The sequence below is a fragment of the Zea mays genome, chromosome 6, assembly GCF_902167145.1.
Source record: "Zea mays cultivar B73 chromosome 6, Zm-B73-REFERENCE-NAM-5.0, whole genome shotgun sequence".
NCBI lineage: Eukaryota > Viridiplantae > Streptophyta > Magnoliopsida > Poales > Poaceae > Zea > Zea mays.
The window spans coordinates 175,180,374-175,204,619 of record NC_050101.1 but is presented as its reverse complement, the minus strand read 5'-3'; the positions used below and the strand labels follow the sequence as shown (position 1 = coordinate 175,204,619).

Sequence of the window (24,246 nt, the reverse complement as noted above, 5' to 3'; positions counted from 1 at the left end):
TGCATCTTGCCCCTAACTTCCTAGCAACAATTTTCTTATCCTTTCTACAAATAGCAAAGGAAGCATTCAAAGCACAATAAATTGTAGAGGGTTCATTCACTACTTTTCTATGAACATTTGCAACATTTCTTTTAGGAACAACATTTCTCCTAGTAACATTTCTATCATACACATAAGAAGAACTAGGAGCAAACATGACATGAGAATCATAAACATATGAATCAAAAGCATCATAACTTCTATTTACATTTCTAGTTTGTCTTCTATCATGATACAAAAAGGCATGGTTCCTTTTAGCACTAGTAGCCATAGGGGCCTTCCCTTTCTCCTTGGCGGGAATGGGAACCTTATGGCTTGTTAAGTTCTTGGCTTCCCTCTTGAAGCCAAGTCCATCCTTAATTGAGGGGTGTCTACCAACCGTGTAGGCATCCCTAGCAAATTTTAGTTTTTCAAAATCACTTTTGCTAGTCCTAAGTTGAGCATTAAGACTAGCCACTTCATCATTTAGTTTTGAAATTGAAACTAAGTGTTCACTACAAGCATTAATATCAACATCCTTACACCTAGTGCAAATTTCAACATGTTCAACACAAGAGTTAGATTTTTGTGCTTCTACTAGTTTAGCATTTAAGTCATCATTAATGCTCTTTAATTTAGAAATTGAATCATGGCATGTAGACAATTCACAAGCAAGCATTTCATTTCTCTTAGTTTCTAATGCAAGAGATTTTTGAGCCTCTACAAACTTATCATGTTCTTCATACAACAAATCCTCTTGCTTTTCTAAAAGTATATTCTTTTCATTCAAGGCATCAATTAATTCATTAATTTTGTCTATCTTAGATCTATCTAGGCCCTTGAATAAACATGAATAATCTACTTCATCCTCACTAGATTCATCATCACTAGAAGAATCATAAGTATTAGCATTACGAGTGATTACCTTCTTTTCCCTTGCCATGAGGCAAGTGTGACGCTCGTTGGGGAAGAGGGTTGATTTGTTGAAGGCGGTGGCGGCGAGTCCTTCACTGTCGGAGTCGGAAGAGGAGCAATCCGAGTCCCATTCCTTTCCAATATGAGCCTCGCCCTTTGCCTTCTTATAATTCTTCTTCTTTTCCCATTTCCCACTCTTCTTTTCCTGGTCACTATCATTATCGGGACAATTAGCAATAAAGTGACCAATCTTACCACACTTGAAGCATGAGCGCTTCCCTTTCGTCTTGGTCTTGTTGGGATGCTCCTTGCGACCCCTTAACGCCGTCTTGAAGCGCTTAATGATGAGAGCCATTTCTTCATCATTAAGCCCGGCCGCCTCAATTTGCGCCACCTTGCTAGGTAGCGACTCCTTGCTCCTTGTTGCCTTTAGAGCAATGGGTTGAGACTCGTGGAGTGGACCGTTCAACGCGTTGTCGACGTATCTTGCCTCCTTGATCATCATCCGCCCGCTCACGAATTTTCCAAGTACTTCTTCGGGCGTCATCATCGTGTACCTGGGATTCTCACGAATATTGTTCACGAGATGAGGATCAAGAACGGTAAATGACCTGAGCATTAGGCGGACGACGTCGTGATCCGTCCAACGCGTGCTTCCGTAGCTCCTTATCTTGTTGATAAGGGTCTTGAGCCGGTTGTAGGTTTGAGTTGGCTCTTCTCCCCTTATCATGGCGAATCGTCCAAGCTCGCCCTCCACCAACTCCATCTTGGTGAGCATGGTGATGTCGTTCCCCTCGTGAGAGATCTTGAGGGTGTCCCATATCTGCTTGGCATTGTCCAAGCCGCTTACCTTATTGTACTCTTCCCTGCACAAAGATGCTAAGAGAACAGTAGTAGCTTGTGCATTTTTATGAATTTGTTCATTGATAAACATAGGACTATCCGAGCTATCAAATTTCATTCCATTCTCTACAATCTCCCATATGCTTGGATGGAGAGAGAATAAATGACTACGCATTTTGTGACTCCAAAATCCGTAGTCCTCCCCATCAAAGTGTGGAGGTTTACCAAGAGGAATGGAAAGCAAATGCGAATTCGAACTATGTGGAATACGAGAATAATCAAATGAAAAGTTCGAATTAACCGTCTTCCTGTAGTCGTTGTCGTCGTCCTTTTGGGAAGAAGAGGACTCATCACTGTCGTAGTAGACGATCTCCTTGATGCGTCTTGTCTTCTTCTTCCCATCTTTTCGCTTGTGGCCCGAGCCCGAGTTGTTGGACTTGTCATCCCTTGGCTCGTTGACGAAAGACTCCTTCTCCTTGTCGTTGATCACAATTCCCTTCCCCTTAGGATCCATCTCTTCGGGCGGTTAGTCCCTTTCTTGAAGAGAACGGCTCTGATACCAATTGAGAGCACCTAGAGGGGGGGGGGGTGAATAGGTGATCCTGTAAAACTTCAAAACTTAAGCCACAAAAACTTGTTAAGTGTTAGCACAATTATGGCCAAGTGGCTAGAGAGGAGTCAAAACACAATAACCACAATAAATCAATCACAGAGATGACACGGTGGTTATCCCGTGGTTCGGCCAAGTACAAAACTTGCCTACTCCACGTTGTGGCGTCCCAACGGACGAGAGTTGCACTCAACTCCTCTCAAGTGATCCAATGATCAACTTGAATACCACGGTGTTCTTGCTTTTCTTTTCTCAATCCCGTTTGCGAGGAATCTCCACAACTTGGAGCCTCTCGCCCTTACAAAAGATGTTCACAGAGAATCACGGAGCACGGGAGGGAATGAGCAACGCACACAAGACTTCAAAAAGATCAGAGCAACACGCACACAAGCAGCAATAAGAGCTCGCAACACAACTCAAAGAGTACACAACTCCACAAGAGCTCTATATGCTATCACAATGAATCGAATGCGCTAGATCAATGTCTTGATGCTTAGAAAGGTTGTAGGAATGCTTGGTGTCCTCCTCCATGCGCCTAGGGGTCCCTTTTATAGCCCCAAGGAGCCGTTGAGAACACAACTGGAAGGCTATCCTTGCCTTCTGTCGTCGGGCGCACCGGACAGTCCGGTGCACACCGGACACTGTCCGGTGCCCGATTTGTTTCCATAAACAGCTCATCCGACCGTTGCTTTCTGATGCAGATCTGGGCGCCGTTGGCGCACCGGACATGTCCGGTGCACACCGGACAGTCCGGTGCCCCATTCCGACCGTTGGCTCGGCCACGTGTCGCGCGCCGATCGCGCGGCCGACCGTTGGCCCGGCCGACCGTTGGCTCACCGGACAGTCCGGTGCACACCGGACCGTCCGGTGAATTTTAGCCGAAGTCGCCGGAGAAAAACCCGAGAGCGGCTGGTTTGCTCCGCGCTGGTCTGGCGCACCGGACACTGTCCGGTGCACACCGGACAGTCCGGTGCCCCAGCCCGAAACAGCCTTTGGCTGCGCACAGCCACTCTCCACTTCCTTTCTTTTCTTCTTCTTTCTGTTTCTTACACTTAGATAAATATATTAGTACACAAAACCAATGTACTAAGACTTAGAAACATACCTTTGTTGAAGATTTGCACTTTGTTCATCCATGGGCATTGATTCACATTTAAGTACTTGTGTTGGCACTCAATCACCAAAATACTTAGAAATGGCCCAAAGGCACATTTCCCTTTCAGTATGCTTTGTTATTGTTTCAAGTTTCTGTAGAGAAACAAGTCCTAAGCTCCTGAAAAAACTACTGTACCATAGCCTATTTGTGCAGTCTTGAAACTCGTAGCGAAATATTAGTGGCCAGTAGCATCACTGCAGTACTGGTCTGTGGTTATGTGTTGCTTATTCTTTGGTTCAACTGTGTGCAGGACCAGCTTCTTTTGCACCTCTTATTTACGTAGCGAAATATTAATGTTGTTGAAAACAGTAATTGGCAGTACCATGTCCTCGTGATCATAGCTGATGGACAGGTAACATGTTCATAATAGCTTAAACATACTTCATTGGAATTATGAACATATTTGACCTGATAAAAAGTTGTAGGTGACTGCCGCGAATATAAATGATGGAAGATTAAGTCCACAGGAACAAGCAATTGTTGATGCTAAGTAAAATTCAGTTCATCATTCCTTAGAACTTTGGTCTTGTGGTATTACTGAAGCCTATTTGGTTGTCAGCTACTATCCTCTTTCAATAGTAATGGTTGGAGTGGGTGATGGACCATGGGATGTGATGCAGCATTTTGATGACTGTATTCCTTAGAACTTTTTATCATTGGTTCCTGATAGACAGTTTGCCAAAAACAGGGTTCTTTCCTTCATAAACTAAATTTGTTAATGGCCCGGAAGTAGCATCAAGCCGAGATATCGACATAGGAGGTCTGATGGAAGTAAATGGCTGGTTGCTATTAGTGGAATCAAAACCATGCATCGAAGGTTCAATTTTGGTGGAAAATTGCCTACTTGCAAGAGGGACATCAGTGGAGTTGGGAAGATAGACATGTGCTGAATTGTACGCTCCTGGTCTAGGATAATACACTTTCTGAAGTGGAGAAAATGTTTGAACAGAGTGAGGTAGCTGGTTTATATTGTTTAAAGGCATATGCTCGGAAGCAGGAACATTTATAAAGGAATGCCCATGTCTATCTAGCAACAGTTCTTCGTGTGTCTCTAGATGTGTTATCTTGATAGTTCTCTTATGTTCATCACCGCTTCTAGGATACTGTTGAGATAATTCTTGCACATTTCTCATGTTTCTAACTCTGAAGAACTCTAGAGTGCATCACCTTGTCTATTTAGTATAAAGGGACAATGCAGTTCTTACCCTTTTGGTTCGGTTACACAGGTGTAGCATCTTCAAATAAGAACGACCAGGTACGGTTCCTCAAATCCTCTAAACAGATTATTCAAATCTAACAAGTTCTAACGCTCATCTGTAATTAGAGTGATTTGACTCCATCAGAGTGATTTGAGTCTTTTTCTGTGTAGTCTGTAATTTTTCAACTTTGCTCTTGCTTTTGCGTAAAATCCATTCATACCACTAATGACTTGAATTTAATCACCCAGATCCTTTTCTTCCTTCATGCCATTCCAGGGATGCTTCTAGCTCTGGTACTCTTTTTTTATAACAGGAGATTCAAGGATGTGAATTTTCCACCAGCTATGTCTCCCCAAAACGGTGGGATTATATGTGGTATGCAGTATGCTCTAACGGGGTATGATATTGGCTTGGTAGCTGCACTAGCTGCTGGGATCTTTTCTTAGTCTCCTCAACGACCTTACTGTACCTGGTAAGTGTTATCAGATTATACGGTCAGGCTTTGGACATTATTGCCGTTTTTATGCTAAATTATGCTTCCCTGACTTGGTCATGTGTACGTCATAACATGGAGACATGGTATAGCAATCTCTGGTCCTTGCATGAATAGTGAATTAGCATCAAGTTTTGATCAGTTTTGTATTTCTCTTACAATGTTTGGAATTGTGATTCTAAAATATAGAGCTTGGGCCCTTGGCAAATAATAGTTTGGTAAGGGCACAATCTACAACTCAGTCTTATACTTATGATTTTGTTTGCATATTGTTTCCGAAATGGGAAAAGAAAGGCCAAAAGTTATCTAATGCAGCAACCTTATACGTGTCATTCAAAGCTTATGAAGAAGACTCTAGGAGCAGCTTTAAGAAACAAGAAAGAAATTATCGGTGTCGTGTGTCGGTCATCAGACAACTTTTCTTGACCACCAACTCCAAGCGATCTGACAGATTATTGTATAATTGCGCCGCTGGAATTGTGTCTATGGTCTGTAGCCTGTTCGGCGTGACTCAAAATATAAACCTTTGGATATACATGCAACAGTCTACAAGCTGTTATGTAGTAGTTCAATTATTTTGTTCATTATGGCTCACCAAAATAAGATCTAAATTTTATCTGTTATTAAACTTCAGAACATGTGTATACATGGTTGTTTTGGCCAAACATTATCACCAGGATTTTATTATACTTCTTTATACTGCTGAGGTTGTGCATGTTGCTCGAATTTCAGATAAAACTTCTCGTAGATAACTGTTCTAATCTTGTGAGGCTGCTAATATTTATATTTAACATTGTCATTGTTATTTTTAAATTTGATGAAAGTGTGTTCTATTTTTATGTTTGTAAGGTACGTAACATCTGCTTTTAGTGATATTAACAAAAATATAGAATAACAATTAGTGTTTTTGCATATTAATACATTTTTATCATATTGATTCCGTAGCAACGTACGGAGATATACCTAATCTAGGTATAAAGATGAAGGGTCGGAGTGAAGCAACTCCACGCACAAAGAACCGCTCGAACTTGCTTGCTAATGTGAAATATAAAGGATGCACAAAGCTTTGTCCTCGTTTCCATCTCTCTATTTTCCTGCTTTGGGTTCACATAAGTTACACGGAAAAGCTCTAAAGTGAGAACCTCGATAGCAAGTGCTTAGCAAGGGTATCAATAGATGTATCCGATCCATTTTTACGAATTCATGAACACTGTTATACTCCCTTTGTTTTAGAACGTATTATGTTCTCATCATAAGTTAAATTTGGTTCTCTTGTTTTAACCGTGTTTTTTAAAAAAGAGTAAAATATATGAACGGTCCTGTTGTGTCACTTGGCTATTTGGACTTTTAAAACAAACGAAATGGGTCTTTGAACTTAATCGGCCATCCAAAACTGAGTTTTCTCAGACCAGATGCTGACATGGCATGCCAATGCTAGATCATACTAATGAAAGTTCAGGGCATATAATACCAAGTTTGGAGATCCAAATGACACAACATGTCAAATTTGAGGACCCCTGTGACTTTAACTTGGCATACCACATCGGCATCCGGTTTTAAATAGACAGCCAAATTCAAGGACCTATTTTAATGGTCTTTTCAGAGTTCAACGACTTAAATGACACAACATACCGAGTTCGAGAAACGTGGATGCATTTTACTCTTTAAAAAATAGTTCATATCTACAACAACAAATTAGTTTCACATATATCTCGATAAAATACTTATTTCGTAGAGTTAAATGCATCAGCGACATCTAAAACCTGTCAAGCTTCATTCCTACTAGGTATATGCCCGTGCGTTGCAACGGAGACATATAATACATAAGTCCCCGTTGCAACGCATGGGCACTCACCTAGTGAGAAGAATGAAGGCAAAAGCATCAGGTATCTTGCTGCCAGGAACACCGCCAGGGAGAATAGCAGATGGAGTTGCTGACGAGGGGGTCTCTCGGTCGTCGATGTTCCGCGCGGCCACTCGCCCTTCTCTATCTTCCGCCGCCAGGAAGAAGCGAGGGAGAAACAACCCAAACGTACGCACGACGAACCGAAACCATTTCTCCAGAATATATGAGGTATTTCAAGATTGAATACCAAGATTACCGAAGCAGTATATGAGGTATTCCAAAACAAAAACAAAAATATACTACGGCTCTCAAAAAATCCAGAGTCAACACCGGAGTTATGCCAGCCAAACATCTCGTTTATGAATTATACTAAGTTGTACAGTAATGTCATCTCCCATTTTTCAGTTTGCATGATCCCTTTATCTCAAATGCTTGTAGAATAGAACTATGGATCCATGAGAAATCAAACGGTCCCAATTAATACCACGAAATTCGCATGTTCATCATGTTGAAAACAACGATAAAGACGTCAAGTTGCGTGCATCGTGCACTCTGATTCGTATGAACTATGCTTTTGTCTATGGACAAGGAATCTGAGTATTTAAGAACTCACGCCTGCTGTACATGTATCCATTTATTTGGCTTTTCTACTTTCCACACGCCGGAGCATCCCACACGCGAGATGCTTTGTGGCATGCCTTGAATTTGAATATACTTCAGGCTCCATCCACGGAGACGCTTACCTGTGAAGTGATCAGACACAGTGATTAATATATGATACCCAACAGTACCATGGTAAGCATGGTGCCCTTAATATAGCGTGCACCACATTATTTTCTCAACTGGAGCTAAATCTGAAAATTCTGGCCATTGTTTTTAAAACTGTCGAAAGTAGGGTTCAAATGGTTGATATCTTGTGCATTGAAATAAACAAGCAGTGGTACACAGTAATCCAAACAGCAGCATTACCATTTGTTATCTTGCACCACATGATCATCTATCTCAATTCTCAGGGTAGAGTTATGACCCAACTGCACAGTTATGGACATTAGTAACTACTGTTCCGTGGTAACAGAAAGATCCTTGATGCAAAAGGACTGACCTTGACAAAAGGCGTCCTAAGAGCCCTGTTCTTATACACTGTCGTTCTATCAGGTTGTCTGGATGGGAGGATCCAATCTCTGCAGCCAAGTAGCTCAAGTATGTCAAATTCAATCTAAAAGAAAGTACAGCAAAAGGCATAAGAGCGTGTGTGAATCATAATATATTCTGTCATCAAAAGTCGCAGTAGAAGCAGTGCCTATCACCTCTTGTCCGGACGAAGGATTCCACAATGCAGATCTTACACCACGTGAACACGGCCGTCAGAACATGAGCCGGTACGCTTGCTTCTTCTTAGATCGCCTCTGCTGAAGTTTGGGCAGCGACGGAAACCAAGTTGTTGCTGGAACGGCGTCGCCGCACCTGCGCCTGCGTCTGCGCCGGGCGCAGCCCGCGCTGGCACCGCCGAGGCCAGTGAAGCATGCGGATGAGTCGGCGTTGCCGTCGTCGACGTCGGCGAGAAACTCGAGACGGAGCGAAGAGAGCAGCTCGGACAACCTGAGGCACACGGCTGGAAACTGCATGTCATGGCATTATATATAGGAGTATATAACAACCCTCAGGCGATACCTCTGCATTGTCATGGCATGCAGATTCAAGCTGTTAAACACTGGTTTGGTTTCCAGGAAAACAGACTTATGCTTAAGAGAAACAGAACTGACAGAGGTATGCATGCATGATACACCATGCTCCACTACCTTAAACAGAGTTTGTTTCCAATGATACAGAACTGACAGAGAAACAGAACTGACAGAGTTTGTTTCCAATGCATGCTTAAGAGAAACAGAACTGACAGAGTCATGACATGTTGATGGTAGAAAAAAAAGAACTAAGGTAAGGGGAGGGTATTATGTTCTGTCAGAGGTCCACTAAGTAACATGAATGATACACCTGGACAACCTGATTGAGGAGGGGAGTAAAGCTAAACATCGAAGCAAACAAAGTAAAGCAAATTCATTAATCTAATGAACTGGTTAATTACAACTCAAGCTAGGCCAGAGGCAGAGGCAGCTGAGGATTAAGCTTAACGCGAGAAGAGCGAGCGAGGGTCCAAGGGGATGACCTGGTTGCTTCGATGTTTAGCTTGACAACGAGCTGTTACTTAAAGAGAGACGTTACAAGACCAACCTGAATAGAGCCAAACAGAAGACAATTAATTAGTCTCTCAAGCAAACTGTCACTGACCAGATGTTTCGAGCCCACGATCTGCTGCTGTTTACTCTGCACATCCGAGCGATATTTCAAATATTAAACCTGCCCACTGATTGATCCTAGTTAAGCCAGCAGCTGGCTTGGCAGCGCCGGTGATGGCCGAGCCACAGGAGCATGAAGTTCTTCACTTGCGTTAGCTGAATGGTTGCTCCAGGAAGGGCGGCATCTTCCCGTAGTGCTAGCTAGTCCTCCACGTGTTTGCTGCTTCTTCTCCAGAAAACAGAGCCAGAAGGCGTCGCGGCCGAGCACGCCCAACGCCTGGTTTGACGCCGCCCTCCAGAAAATAAACCACGTGCTTCGATGTTTAGCTTGACATCATGTATCTGCTCAAATGAAATCCTATTTCCTCAACAGAACTGACAGCAAAGCACGTGGTTTATTGAATTAGCAATTCAAAGCAAAACAAGATATGGGAAAAAAAATCAGCAATTGTAACGTGAAAGCAGATAACACTTATGAAATCCCCATACATTATTTTAGTAAACACTCTATGATCATTAACTATAAAAAAACATATAGGATAACTCTAAAATCTGAAAACATATAGAGTGATTGGATAGCTATAAATAAAATGAAATCAAGACTAAGCCGATACAGGAACACTGTTCAAGTCAATGCCATCCTCAAATCTGTTCAACTGCCATCCTCAAATCTGTTCAACTGCCTTAATTTATACATTTTATCAGATTTGGACACAGTTTACACAATTTACACAGTTTATAGTGTTTATGCAGTCTATGCATCTAGCTTGGTTTGGAATTTTTATTCTCTGTGAAAATGAGACATATTCAGCTGAGTGTGGCAACAGCAGATGGCAAGGATAGGTTCTAATTTCCACAGCGATAAGGCGATTTATCAACAGAATTTGCGATCTGGTGATCGGAATCGCGCGTTCTGCGGCTAGCAAAGCGAATCCTAAGCATTTGCAGCTACTACTGTGGACAGTGACCCGCGAAGGCCAGCAAAGCATCGGGAGGGGCAGAGCGATTAGAGAGTTGCCGGACAGGTACTTCACCGCCATCATCGAGGTGGTCGACACAGTCTCGTACCCAGAGTATATGAGGGTGATGAGAAGGTCGATGATTTGGTCGTCGCTGAGCTTCGCCCTGGTACCCTCGTTGCCGCTGAGCAGCGCGTCCAGCATGTCGTCTCGGGTGCAGCCAGAGGACCTCCGGTCAGCGATCATCTACCGCAGCATTGCCACGAGCTTCTTCCTTGCCTGAAAGACCAACACTGCTGCTGTTAGATGGGGCTCAGTCGTCCAGCTGGACTTCTTCTTTTTTTCCTTTCCTTCTGATGTTTTCAGGTATTGCAAAGTAACGAGAAAGAAAGAAAAAAACAGTACCTGGAGCCCTTTGCTGTAGTTGGTTCCTGGGACGTTGATTGGCATTAAACATGGCAACATCCAAACGGGCTACACACTGCCCCATCACCTAATAATGAAGAACTCGCAAAGTTCAGAAATATACTTGCAGTAACAAAATTGAAAGTATATAGAGCCAAAGGTGACAAAAGCGAAGCTTCAGCGACGACAACGAAAACTTCCATCTAGAAGCGATGCCCAAAAGAAGCCCTCGAGAAGCCCCTCTCCCGTGTAAGCGCTGCAACCCACAATCTTCTAGTGTCTGCTTCTGTCCATCACTTCCAGATTCAGAACCTGAAAAAAAGATTGAAGGTGAGTTGGCCTGCCGTGAAAAAGGCCATAAACTAATTCAGATGGGGAACTGCGCTTTCTGCATTAGCAGCGCAAACAAAAGAGAGTACGAAAACCAAATGCTATCACTATCAGCTATGATGAAAATTTCAGGTCATGTTACCCTTTGGCTACGCACAAGCAGGTTGTTTTTGCAGATTGTTATCACAACAGGAATGTAAGGAGTAAGGATGTAGCTGCACACGACACACCACGCCCCAAACCCATCGCTATAAACAATAGCAGCGTGAGATGCCCCGTAAAATAATTAATCTTACTGAATCCAACCACAGATAGAAGAAGGAAGCTGCAAGAATAGAATGATGCTCTAATGTGGTGCACAGAGAGTCCTCTCCACGACACTTGAGGTTTTGTGTGGTGGCTTAGGTTGGATGAAACCAAAGGCAAATTTGTTGATCTCAGTTGTTACAAGTCATGACTAAGACTAACCTCACCAACTCCCTATTGATGATAAAAAAACGGCGTACTACACACTGTAAATCAAATCTGATTTATAAGAAAACAAAATGCAGACAATGTACAAAGTAGTACAATTGGATGCAACTATCGCAGTACACAACTACACACTGAAATTTGATTTCTACATGCTTTTGTCACCTTTGGCTCTATATACTTGCAGAAATATACGTGCATAAATATACTTGTTGTAATCAATATTATGCCACGAAAAAAGCACAAAGGTGGAAGTTCTACAATGGTGTGAAGATGCCGACCTCATCGTAGTACTACGTCTTGAGGTAGTTCTTCAGCGCCACGATGTTGCCATCTGCCTCTGCTTTCTCCAAAGCGACGGTGGCAATACGTCGAGGTCCTCGTTGTGGCGCCGATACATCAAGGACCTCACAGTGGTGGCTGCACTTGTGTACCTCCCTAACGATCTACCACTTTTATACTATTGAAATTAGAAGACAATTAATAGCATATACAGTTGGTTAGGAAGAAGCACACTTTCTGCAGATGACTTATGCATGGTGAACTAACACTAAGGAAGTAGCATAGAAAACAGTTGGAGCAGAAAATAGAAATAAAAACTTGCACTACATTCATTTACCTATAGAAGCACTTTGAGGCAAAGATGATTATAGGCTACCAAGAATAACATCATGCACATACCTGTCTTTGGCTAGGGTGGTTCCGTGGGGGTGATCCACCAAGCGACAGGGACGGGAGGAGCCTCTTCACTATATTTGTTGCCTGTTTCTTTTTATTTAAAACACAAAGTGAGAAGCTGAACAAAATCCTATTGTACCAAAGCTTATTAGAGGTACTAATATATGAATTAGTATATGATTCAAAAGTGATAAATTCAATACATAGGAGCCATCAAATTCAAAAGTAGTTTTTCCCTTGATTAGCAGAACATACTTATCCCTCGATTAGCTGGCCCTAAAATATAATGTGCAACACGTGGGTGCTGAAGCCTGAAGGAAAGGTCCCAGTCCCTGCTCTTCAGATTGCACAGCCCCTCATTCTTGCATATCCCAACCTCCAGGTCAAAAACTATTACAGTTTTTCTTGCTGCAACATAGCAATGGATGAATGTGTTTTTTTAACTATTGAAATTGAGCTTATCTTGCAGAAAAATTATTTGTTTATTACTCAATATGAAAACAACCGTTTTGGATGTTTGAGATGATCGACATGATGTAGAATGAACGATGTGAAATTCAGACATTCAGTTCGATAGTCAGCAAAACCACCTCCACGGGTTTTAACAATTTAGGGATAAAAATATCTAGTTTTTAGGTGAGAAACTGAAGTAGACAAATACAAATATTTTGAGATGGCTACATAGACTTTATATCATCATAAACAAAAAGGTTAAACATGGTTTGTCTTTTATTTTTGCTGCAAAGTTGGCACAGATATGATAACATGCATGTAATATACATAGTGAAATGAATAAGTTATAAACGGCATTTACCTAAATGCTAAACATAATCAGTCAATTACTATTTAACCATTAATTGGGATATACAGAAACATCTTATCAGTTATCATTGTGCACGGCACCACATTTATATATAATGTCAATATGCTTATATGCATAATTTGATACTGGCAGTTTGTATTTTCACTATATTATTCTTCCCCACTTACATGCATCACACTGTACCTCACCAAATTAATTAAGTACCATCACAACATTATTCCCCAAATTAAGGAACATCACTATGTCGTCAAGAAATGCAGCATTATATTACTGCTGGAATAGTTACGGAAAATGAAAAAAAACTTGCCTTCGCCATGATGGTTATGATCAAAGTGCAAGCCTGGAATGACATGACATTGGCGTGGACGATGCTGAGGGGGAGCTCCTCCAACTCGGCGAGCACCCTCACGACCACACCCTTGCCATCCTCGCAATGGATTCTCACCATCACGTTCTTGTTCAAGAACCGGGCTTCTATCTCCGGCAACTGATTCGTCGCAGGCGACGCCCCCGACGAATCCCACGATGGGGAGCCAGCGTCGTCGCCGGGCACTACGCTGCACGGCTTCTTGACGAGCACCCAGGATTCGATGCTCCGATCGTTACTGCCACTGCCGCCGTCTTCAAGCGCCTTGAGCTTTTCTTGGAGCTCCTTCACTTATCTCGTCGCGTCAGAAAGGATTGTACCCTTGTCCATCTGATCCCAGCGCGTTGCACGCGCGGTGCAGTTTTCTTTTCGTCAGGAACAGAACAGAACAACAGATGCGGTAGAAGAATCGCAGGGGGATTCAGTGATAAATTGATTGGATCAACACCTTCTTGAGGCCGGGGATGACGGTGGAGAGCTCGATGAAGCGCTGGTTGATCTTCTGTCGCCGCTTCCTCTCCGCGATGATGTGGTCCTGCGCATAGATGGATCCCACGCTCTTTAAGACGGCTGCCCTCCTCGTCGGCGGCGAACCGTACACCAGATCTGGCAGCAGGCTGCTCGTGGCAGAGACCGCACATGAAGGGGTCGGGCGCAGGTGGGGAGACTCCATGGATTGCGTCGATCTTTGCCGAGGAAGCAGAATCCATGGAGAACGCGGTTGGAGAGGCTGGGGCGAGGACCACTCCATGGATTGCAGATCTGGGCGGAGATCGAGCAAACCAGCGGGATGCGGGTTGAGGGAGCGGTGGGGTGGGGGGTGAGATGGCGATGCACCCGCGGGGGCTCGCGGGAAGCCGCTGGTGGCCCTCCTCCTGAGAACGGCCAGGCTGCGGCGCTCGGTAGCGTCGGACCCCTCCCCTCCCCCATGGCGTGGTCATAGAAGAAGAGCCTCCGGTCCCTGGCGCCCGCAAAGAACCTGCGTGCGGAGGCCGCCTCGGGTAGTAGTAGCTGTCCCCCGTGGCCACGCGCGCCACCCATGATAGGATGACGGACGGTAGCGTCCCCGTGGAGGTGGAGGCAGATGCTTGGGCGGATGGGGTGGAGTTGGCGGAGCACGAGGAGGCCGTGCTGGAGCCACGCGACGCGGTGGGCGTCCGTCACCGAATCCATCTCCCTCCTCTCGTCCATGGGCATCACGGGGATGTGCGGGGCGGGCATCTCGTGGGGGTTACGACCGGTGCAGACATCGATTGGAGGCGGGGATCACGGCCGGGGAGGACGGGGGTGGATTGGTAGAGCGCGAGCGAGGATGGAAGGGACGCGGGCGGCGGGATGAGGACGGAGGATGGAAGGAGCGCGGGAGGGCGGCGGGATGCGGGGCGGGGTGCGGCCGCGGGCGGGATGCGGGACGGAGCGAGGCGCGCGCGGCAGAACACGGGGCTGTGCACGCCTACATTAGGAACATATAGAGTAGTAGAGATAAATGAGTAAACTCTATTTTAACAAAACATAAAAAATATATGTGTGAGGTGGACGCGAATGTGAATCTAACAACAACCAAGGTTTGAACTTAGGCTTATGCACGATTTTACCAAGCGGTCTGATGCTCGCTTTATATAGTAGAGAGTTACCGAAGACGCCAAACTTTATTTGGACTGGATCTTTTTCCAATCCATGCTGACTGCGTGTGTTCATATCATCCCCGGCCCGTATCAACGCATCTGCAGCGGCACAGCAACTTCATATCATGAGCGATGAGGACGCCAATCATATGGCCAACTGATCAACACCATCCCCTGATGGAATAGAGCTATATATACACATGCACACATACAGACACATTTGTGCTCTGTAGAAGCATTTTTGCTGCAATCCAAAGTTCCAATCTGGGACACCTACCTACTGCACACAAAGTTTGTATCCGAGCTTGCTTTGTGTTTATTACCTGCATGTGGCTTCTGATGATCAGAATTGGGCAGACCCAATACGATACGACAAGTTCCAAACTGGGACAGAGCTAGCGTAGGCAGTCGTCTGTAAGTATAAATAAGAGGCGATGACGTGTCATCGTCAACCACATGAAACAAATCACAGTGCCGGACCGGTGCCATGACATCGTCTCACGTTCGTCGTCGCCTCCTGTGGAGGATCTTCAAATAACAACCGTTGCATTGAAGAGAGTCTTAACGACGCACACCACTTAATTCTCAGCTCCCTCCCTGTCGCGCAGCTAGCTAGCTGACGCTGTACGTGCCGATGGAGGATCTATCTCACGGCAAACGCGTGCACAGCGAAACAGCTTTTGGTTAGGACCCAGATCGACAACTAGACAAGCAAAGCAGACTACGAATCCCAGACGTCCGATTTGGACCACACGGAGCGAGCTATCAGGAGGAGGACGTACGGAGGTGTGGTGTGCACTGCCGCAGCGCGTATCTATCCGTTCGATGTGACGGCTCGCCTGAGCCTCTGGCTGACGCGCGCACAGCGTCGACGTGGAGCCGCGCGTGGCCCGGGCCGGCCGACGACCCTAGCCAGCTGGGCGAGGGTCGCCGCTGTGATGTACGTACGGCGTGCATGCACCAGGCCGGGACAACGCGTCCGGGCCGGATGACCACGGCCGCGCGCTCGCGCCTCGCGGCCAGGCCGGCCCCCCCCCGACCCCGGGCGAAGCGACGCACGCACTGCCCGGCCGTTCAGCTCAGACGTCAAACCTCGCCATGCACAGTCGTCGTTATCGTTATTATTACCTGAATTCATTGAAAAACCCATACTTCTTCTTGCTACCCAAGTTTGGAGCTTTCTCTGCAGGCATCGTACCGTACGTACTAGCTCCTTCGTTGTCTCGGCCTTCCGTACGTTTTCGATCTCTAGCTACTACGTTACCTAGGTGGCTAGCTAGGTCTGTGTAATAAGCCATGCAAAACTCTCTCCATCTGAGACGATCGACGCCACACACGGTTTCCTCAGACCACGCCATCACGCATCTCGGTCTCGGCACATGCATGCTTACCATACACCACCCCGCCCGTCGTACTCGTACGTGGCGTCGTCTAGCTTGCAAAACACAGCACGTGAACGCTCGTCGAGCCGCCATCGCCATGCTCTTTTCGTTCTCCTCCCCAGCTGCACTGCATGCCCGATCCACACATCTGCAGCATGATGCGTGCGTGCGTGCATATGCATGCAATAATCCCACTCTCTTTAGATGAACGCAAATAGATACAGGACAATCCGGGCCAGCGAGCAAATCGAGAAAGAAAGCATGATTTCCATCCCGTTGCATCCACTACTACACTACTGCACACCCCAGTTTTCCTCCGCTCTCTCTCTCTCTCTCTCTCTCTCTCTCTCTCTCTCCCTTTCCGCTTCCAAGCCAAGCACAACCTCTCCACCACCCCCAAGTTGAAACCAAAATCATCCGATCCAAACCAATTCAATGCAATAATGCCCGCCCATCAATAAATATAGTCCCTGCTTAGTATTTCCGCTTCTCGCTGTCTAGATCGGTTTCTAACAGTCGAATGTTTTAGATCAACATGAACGTAGAATCTGTCGAGTCGCCGGCTCGTCGTCGCCATTAGAGTAATCCACCGCCTACTAAACCATAAACCATGTAGTAGATCCCATTCCTCTTCCTCCACGCAAGCGTCACGATATCTAAGTTCTCGTGAAAAATAGATTATTCAAGAATCGAGATGATTCTCAGAAAAAAAAACTCTTACAAAAAAAAAACAAACTTTCTAAAAAAAAGACCCATAAATCGTTCGATTTCGACGCTCCAATTATGGCATGCGTCATATATACTACTAAAAGATCGTTCATCGTATTCTACGTACTCTACCTAGCTATAACGACATCTATTATTTTTTGCAGCTATTTTTTCTCGTATTAAATTCTTAATCCGCCGCGCTTTCCACGTTTAGCTGTTTTAGCTATTATATATATACTGTGAATTATATTCGAACGAATGGTTGTATAGGATCCAAATAAAACTGTACTTAATTAATGGGTGACCTCATCATTGATCAATGTCGAATCGAGAAGGAAGATTTTGGATATATAGGCACATACTACTAATTAAAGGAAGTTCGGCTCTACCTAATCTCTGAGATATAATAACTATTGCAAAAGAGAAATATTTAATTCACTGAAGATTTTTTTTGGGGTAGATGGTACCATGCATATATCTAATCTTAAAGATGTTCTTGGCTCAATTAGCAAGAAGAGTACAGCAGAGCACGGTGGAGGTGTGAAGATATCACAAATATAGAGGTTTCTTTGGTTGGGTTATGTGTTTGTGAAAAAAAAACTCTTGTGAGGTGTAAACTATGGAAAAAGTTGTTATACGCTGAAAGTTAAATATCGCTTGGTGGAAGTCATAAAAAACCATTAAAAGTTCTTATATTTATTTATTTATTTACACAATTCATTCTAAAAAGTTGTTTTCAATTTTATACTATAAGAAAGCCCATTTTTAGAAAATCTACTTCCTAGATCCGGATTTTTTGTTTGACTTTTGGGTTCATGGGGCAAAAGCCAAACCAAATGCATCATAGTCGTGACACCTCTCTCTATTAGAGCATCTCCAAAAGCTCCCCAGAAGTCTCCCCTAAATCTATTTTTTTGGGGAAAAACACAAAAACATGTCTCCAACAGTTCCCCTAAAGCGCCCCAACTTTTTCATAGCCCTTAAAACTCTCTCATTTGTAGCTACAAATGAGGGGTTTTTTGGGCTCCCCAGAAACAAATTGCTGATTTAAGGGATCTGTTGGAGAAAGGATTAAAATTTACCCCCACTTATTATTTAGATGTCCCTTAAAACTGATTTTGAGGAGTCGTTTTATAGAGAGCTCTTGGAGATGCTCTTATTTTGGTACGCAAGATCACACCGAATTTTAATATAGTTTCATGATAAATACATAAAAATACTACACGGAAGAAAAAAATATAAACGTGTTCAACAGCTAGTCCGTTATTTCCTTTATTTTCCCTTCTACGCAAAAGAAAAGAAAGAAAGTTCCGGAAAAAAGAAAGTAACTGAAAATCAAATATTGCCAAGTCAGGGAAAAAAATGCACACAAGGAAAGAGCATCTACATATCCCAAATACCCTACGTCTACCTCAACGGACACTCTATATCTCCTCTCATCGTCGCGCAAAATCCTCGCCAACCGATCCTCCTCCTCCTCGCTCGACGAGTCGTCTGTGAGAACAATGGCAACTGCCGCGGGTGGAGCCACCGCCGGCTCGCGCCGTCGGGCGCTGCTCCTGATCGCGAACTACGCCGCGCTGCTGGTGGGGTCCGTCTCGTCGAGCCTGCTGTCCAGGTTCTACTTCGCGCGAGGCGGGCGGAACCGGTGGGTGGTGACGCTGGTGCAGTCGGCGGGCTTCCCACTGCTGGTCGTCGCCGTCCTCGTCGCCGGCCGCCCCGCCGCGGCGCCGCGCCCCTTCACGTGGTTCTCGAGGCGGTTCCTCACGGTGTGCCTCGTCATCGGCGCGCTCATGGGCGCCAACAACCTGCTCTTCTCGTACAGCACGTCGTTCCTGCCCGTGTCCACGTCGTCGCTGCTGCTGTCGACGCAGTTGGCGTTCACGCTCGTGCTGGCCGCCGTCATCGTCCGCCACCCGCTCACCTTCGTCAACCTCAATGCCGTCGTGCTCCTGACCGTCAGCTCCGTGCTCCTGGCGCTCCGCTCGGGGGACTCCGGCGAGAACCCGGACGGGGGCGGCGCGGCCGCGGCGCACTATTTCGCCGGGTACGTGGTCACGCTGGGCGCGGCGGGGCTGTTCGCCGCGTACCTGCCCGTCATGGAGCTCCTGTACCGCCAGGCCGTGTCCGGCGGGTTCGTCCTGGCCGTGGAGGTGCAGGCGGTGATGCAGGCCATGGCCTCGCTGGTGGCGGCGATCGGGCTGGCGGCCAAGGGAGGCCTGGGCGGCGACGTGGCGCGCTGGAAGGGCTCGGCGGCGCTCTACTGGGTCGTGGTGTCCACCCTGGTCCTTACTTGGCAGGCGTGCTTCATGGGCACGGCGGGGGTGATCTACCTCACGTCGTCGCTACACAGCGGCGTGTGCATGACCGCCGTGCTGACGGCGAACGTGCTGGGCGGCGTGGTGGTGTTCGGCGACCCATTCGGCGCCGAGAAGGGCATCGCCACCGCGCTCTGCGCATGGGGCCTCGCCTCCTACCTCTACGGCGAGTACACCAAGAAAAAGAAAGAAGAGGAGGATGAGGCCGTCGCCGTCGCCGACACGTCCGCTGACAGCGTCCGGAAGAGCCTCACAGGCGGCGCCGGAGACGAGCTAGAAGCCGTCTGAAAACAAACTAAAGGCCATAGGGGGTATGAACCGTGTGATCAGGGACGAAGCAAGAATGGAAACTGAAAAGGGTGTAGCTGCAGTTGTTGAGTCATGTTAGATCGATGGATTATAGGCAAAGTTACAAGCAACCAAACTTGTAACTGATGGCCAGCTCTTCTGGCTGCTAGCTAGTAGCTATTAATCTAGTCATGAGGTTTCACTAGCGGTTTAAGTGATCAGGGTTTAGTACTTTAGTGTAGTGTGGGGTGGGTGGAATACAACATGTAAACCAGCTGTTCCTCCTCCTTACTCACTGTCGTCATCAATATTCAATAGCCGCTGTTGTTGATATTTGACCAGGCTTAGCTGTAGTAGTTTTTTTTTTACAAATCACATGACGAACATTTTTAAATCTTATATTAAAATGAATTTAGAAAAAAACGTGTCAACTCGAGGATTTACACCCTGCTTTATTACAAGTTTCACCACAAGTGATCTAATAACCAGTTTAGTACATGACTGGATCCTCGTCTCGGTCTTAATTTCCATGCAACGGCTTGATCTTTTCCTCTGAAACAATTCAGGGGGATCCTTTTCCTTTAATTGATACAATGACATGCATTTATCCTGTTGTACATGAGACTATGTAGAGGCAACAAGAGTGTTTAACTAACAATGTGTAGTGCAACAGTTTTGCCTTCACTTGTTGAGTGACACATGACTCGATTTTTCTGATAGCAGCGTGTGTTTCTTTTGCAGTTCGGCGATATCTTTTAATTTCCCCCTTTTCTTCGTCTCCGGCTTTCATTCTTTTTCATCTAGTCGGAGAGAATCTGATATTTGCCATTACAATGAAATACGTTCGTAAAATTGTCATTGAATCCATATTTTATAGACTCAGATAGACCCAGAATTCATACACATAGTGACAATTATAATGAGCCAACGTATTAAATGGCAAAATACCAATTATTTCCATCGGTTGTATGCCTCCGTAGCTGAAAAAGTCAAACACAGTCGTGCGCAGCAGATGCATGCACGTATTTATATATATGCAACACTACACAGAAAGTTGGTCTTCCTGTATTGCTCTATGCATGAAACATTCCAATCACATTCCAAGTTAAGCTCAGCGGCTCAGGTACATGAACTTGTAGCCGACTTTGTGTGTGATGGAATTCCAATCAGTGGATAGCTGCACATTCTAGGTATACACTAGCTGCTAGCCTGCTCCTAGGTGAAACACCATATAGTTATGGGCCAGGGGTATATACACATCTATGGCGCTAGATGTGGATTGACACACAGGAGGACAGTACTTGTGAGCCTCAAGATGATGAGAGCTACACTGCTCCGTAGTGATCATTTGGTTTGTTCTGACTAGGCCTCGATAACAAGTCAGATCGACTCGGCTCGACTTTTAATAGCTTGTTATCTTAACAAGTCTGAAAACTATCTCAACTTAATTCTGTTTATAAATTCAACTATTCAAGTTGGTTGGTTTAGCTCGCATGGCAGATATAAAAATACACACATAAATATAATATACATTTATCTCTAGCTTGAGAATAATAATACAAAAGTAATGCATCCATAAACCTTAAATCAAACAAATTAACTAATATATACTGAGATATATACAAACATAACAATATACTATAGTATCACACCATACAACATACATTATAGATTATCGGTACATCCATTCAGGGATAGCATTCTCGGTCCAACTTTGATTGTAGTTCAATTTGGAATTTTAAAACATAAGTCAAGTTTTGGTCGACAAAACGGTTTTTAAAAATTACAACACGAAAATATAATCGCTGAATCCATTAGAACAGATTGATGTAAAACTAATATACATATGTCGACTTAAGCACGAGCCGAAATGTTGGCTTAATTCTTTGAAAAGTATAAATGAACCGAACCGAGTCAAACCGTAGGAGCCAGAATAATCACTTGACTAAACTTTAGTTACTAAATATTTTGTTTGGTTTTAAAGACTAAACCTAACTAAAAACATTAATTACTGCATATATTGACTGTTTTTCCCTTGCACATGTGGGATGGTCACCCCCTTGGTAGACGCGCTAGGAGAGGCTGAGATACATGCACCCTGGTCACCCCTTGGTACACGTAGGGGTGAAAACGGACAGAAAAAATCTTGTTTCGTCCGATATCGTATTCTGTTTGTGAAAGGGAAATGTGCCCTTGGGCCATTTCTAAGTATTTTAGTGATTTAGTGACCAACACAAGTGTCTAAGTGTAAAATGGTGGACAAAGTACAAATCAAGGATAAAGATATGTTTCTCAGACTTAGTACATTGTTTTAGAGACTAATGTATTGTGTCTAAGTGCTGGAAACAGGAAAAATCGAATTGGAATTGTCTTGGCTCGAACAGCCAAGACTCTGCTCAGTCTGGGAGCACCGGACTGTCCGGTGGTGCACCGGACAGTGTCCGGTGCGCCAAGCTGGTTCGTGCAAACTGGCCACTCTCGGGAATTCACCGGCGACGTACGGCTATAATTCACCGGACTATCCGGTGTGCACCGGACTGTCCGGTGAGCCAACGGTCGGCCGGGCCAACGGTCGGCCGCACGATCTGCGCGGGACACGTGGCCGAGCCAACGGCTAGAAGGAGGCATCGGACTGTCCGGTGTGCACCGGACATGTCCGGTGCGCCAACGGCTCTCTGGCTGCCAACGGTCGGCTTCGCCAGAGAAGGAAAGAAATCGGGCACCGGACAGTGTCCGGTGTGCACCGGACTGTCCGGTGCGCCACGCGACAGAAGGCAAGAATTGCCTTCCCAGATTGCTCTCAACGGCTCCTAGCTGCCTTGGGGCTATAAAAGGGACCCCTAGGCGTATGGAGGAGTATACCAAGCATCCTTTGAGCACTATTGATCACTCACACATCATTCTTGCGCACTTGTTCGACATTCTAGTGATTTGAGCTCCGTTCTAGTGTGCTAGTCTTTTGAGCTCAAGTCTGGGTCTTGTGTGTGCGTATTTGCTGTGATCTTTGTGTCCTGTGTGAGTTGCTCATCCCTCCCTTACTCCGTGATTCTTTGTGAACATCAAAAGTGTAAGGGCGAGAGACTCCAAGTTGTGGAGATTCCTCGCGAACGGGATTAAGAAAAGCAAAGCAAAACACCGTGGTATTCAAGTGGGTCATTGGACCGCTTGAGAGGGGTTGATTGCAACCCTCGTCCGTTGGGACGCCACAACGTGGAGTAGGCAAGCGTTGGTCTTGGCCGAACCATGGGATAAACCACTGTGTCATCTCTGTGATTATTCTCTTGTGGTTATTGTGTTTTGCTAAGACTTCTCTCTAGCCACTTGGCGATTACTGTGCTAACGTCTAACCAAGTTTTGTGGCTTAAGTTTAAAGTCTTATAGGATCACCTATTCACCCCCCCCCCTCTAGGTGCTCTCAATTGGTATCAAAGTCGTTCTCTTCAAGAAAGGGACTAATCGCCCGAAGAGATGGATCATAAGGGAAAGGGGATGGTGGTCAACAACAACGAGAAGGAGTCTATCTTCAACGAGTCGAAGGATGACAATCCTACCGACTCGGGCTCGAGCCACAAGCGCAAAGACGGGAAGAAGAAGAAGACAAGGCGCATCAAGGAGATCGTCTACTACGACAGCGACGAATCTTCCTCTTCCCAAAAGGACGACGACGACTGCGAGAAAAAGAAAACGGTCAATTCGAACTTTTCTTTTGATTACTCTCGTATTCCTCAAAGTACAAGTGCTCATTTATTATCTATTCCACTTGGTAAACCTCCTCATTTTGATGGAGAGGACTACGGATTTTGGAGTCACAAAATGCGTAGTCACTTGTTCTCTCTCCATCCTAGTATATGAAAGATTGTAGAGAGTGGAATGCACTTTGATAGTACGGATAGTCCCATGTTCATTTATGAGCAAATTCATAAAAATGCACAAGCTACTACTGTTCTTCTAGCTTCATTGTGCAGGGATGAATACCACAAAGTGAGCGGCTTGGATAACGCCAAGCAAATTTGGGACACCCTCAAGATCTCTCATGAGGGGAATGACGTCACAATGCTCACCAAAATGGAGTTGGTGGAGGGCGAACTCGGGAGATTCACTATGATAAGGGGAGAAGAGCCAACACAAACGTACAACCGGCTCAAGACCCTTGTCAACAAGATAAGAAGCTATGGAAGCACGCGATGGACGGACCACGACGTCGTCCGCCTAATGCTAAGGTCTTTTACTGTCCTTGATCCTCATCTTGTAAACAATATTCGTGAGAATCCTAGGTACACCAAGATGACGCCCGAGGAGATACTTGGAAAGTTCGTGAGCGAGCGAATGATGATCAAGGAAGCAAGATATGTGGACGACGCATTGAATGGTCCAATCAATGAGCCTCAACCTCTTGCTCTCAAGGCAACAAGAAGCAATGAGACGCTACCTAGCAAGGTGGCACAAATTGAGGCGGTCGGACTTAATGATGAAGAGATGGCTCTCATCATCAAGAGATTCAAGACAGCGCTTAAAGGT

At 45.3% G+C, this 24,246-nt stretch overlaps 1 protein-coding gene, 1 long non-coding RNA gene and 1 pseudogene across 2 annotated transcripts; 1 reads left to right on the top strand and 2 right to left on the bottom strand.

Moving 5' to 3' along the window:
* Positions 1-8,055: 8,055 nt before the first annotated feature.
* On the bottom strand, positions 8,056-8,481 carry LOC103630713 (uncharacterized). Its single transcript, XR_555205.3, has 3 exons — positions 8,388-8,481; positions 8,183-8,261; positions 8,056-8,111 (listed from the first exon to the last, which is right to left on the bottom strand). It is a non-coding gene; the product is annotated as an uncharacterized lncRNA (long non-coding RNA).
* A 4,821-nt stretch (positions 8,482-13,302) lies between these two features.
* On the bottom strand, positions 13,303-14,604 carry LOC109940590 (transcription factor bHLH61-like; annotated as a pseudogene).
* A 3,932-nt stretch (positions 14,605-18,536) lies between these two features.
* Positions 18,537-20,059, top strand: LOC100283124 (purine permease). Its single transcript, NM_001156026.2, has one exon. The coding sequence runs from the start codon at positions 18,628-18,630 to the stop codon at positions 19,726-19,728; it is 1,101 nt and encodes a 366-aa protein (NP_001149498.2). The 5' UTR covers positions 18,537-18,627; the 3' UTR covers positions 19,729-20,059.
* Positions 20,060-24,246: the final 4,187 nt, after the last annotated feature.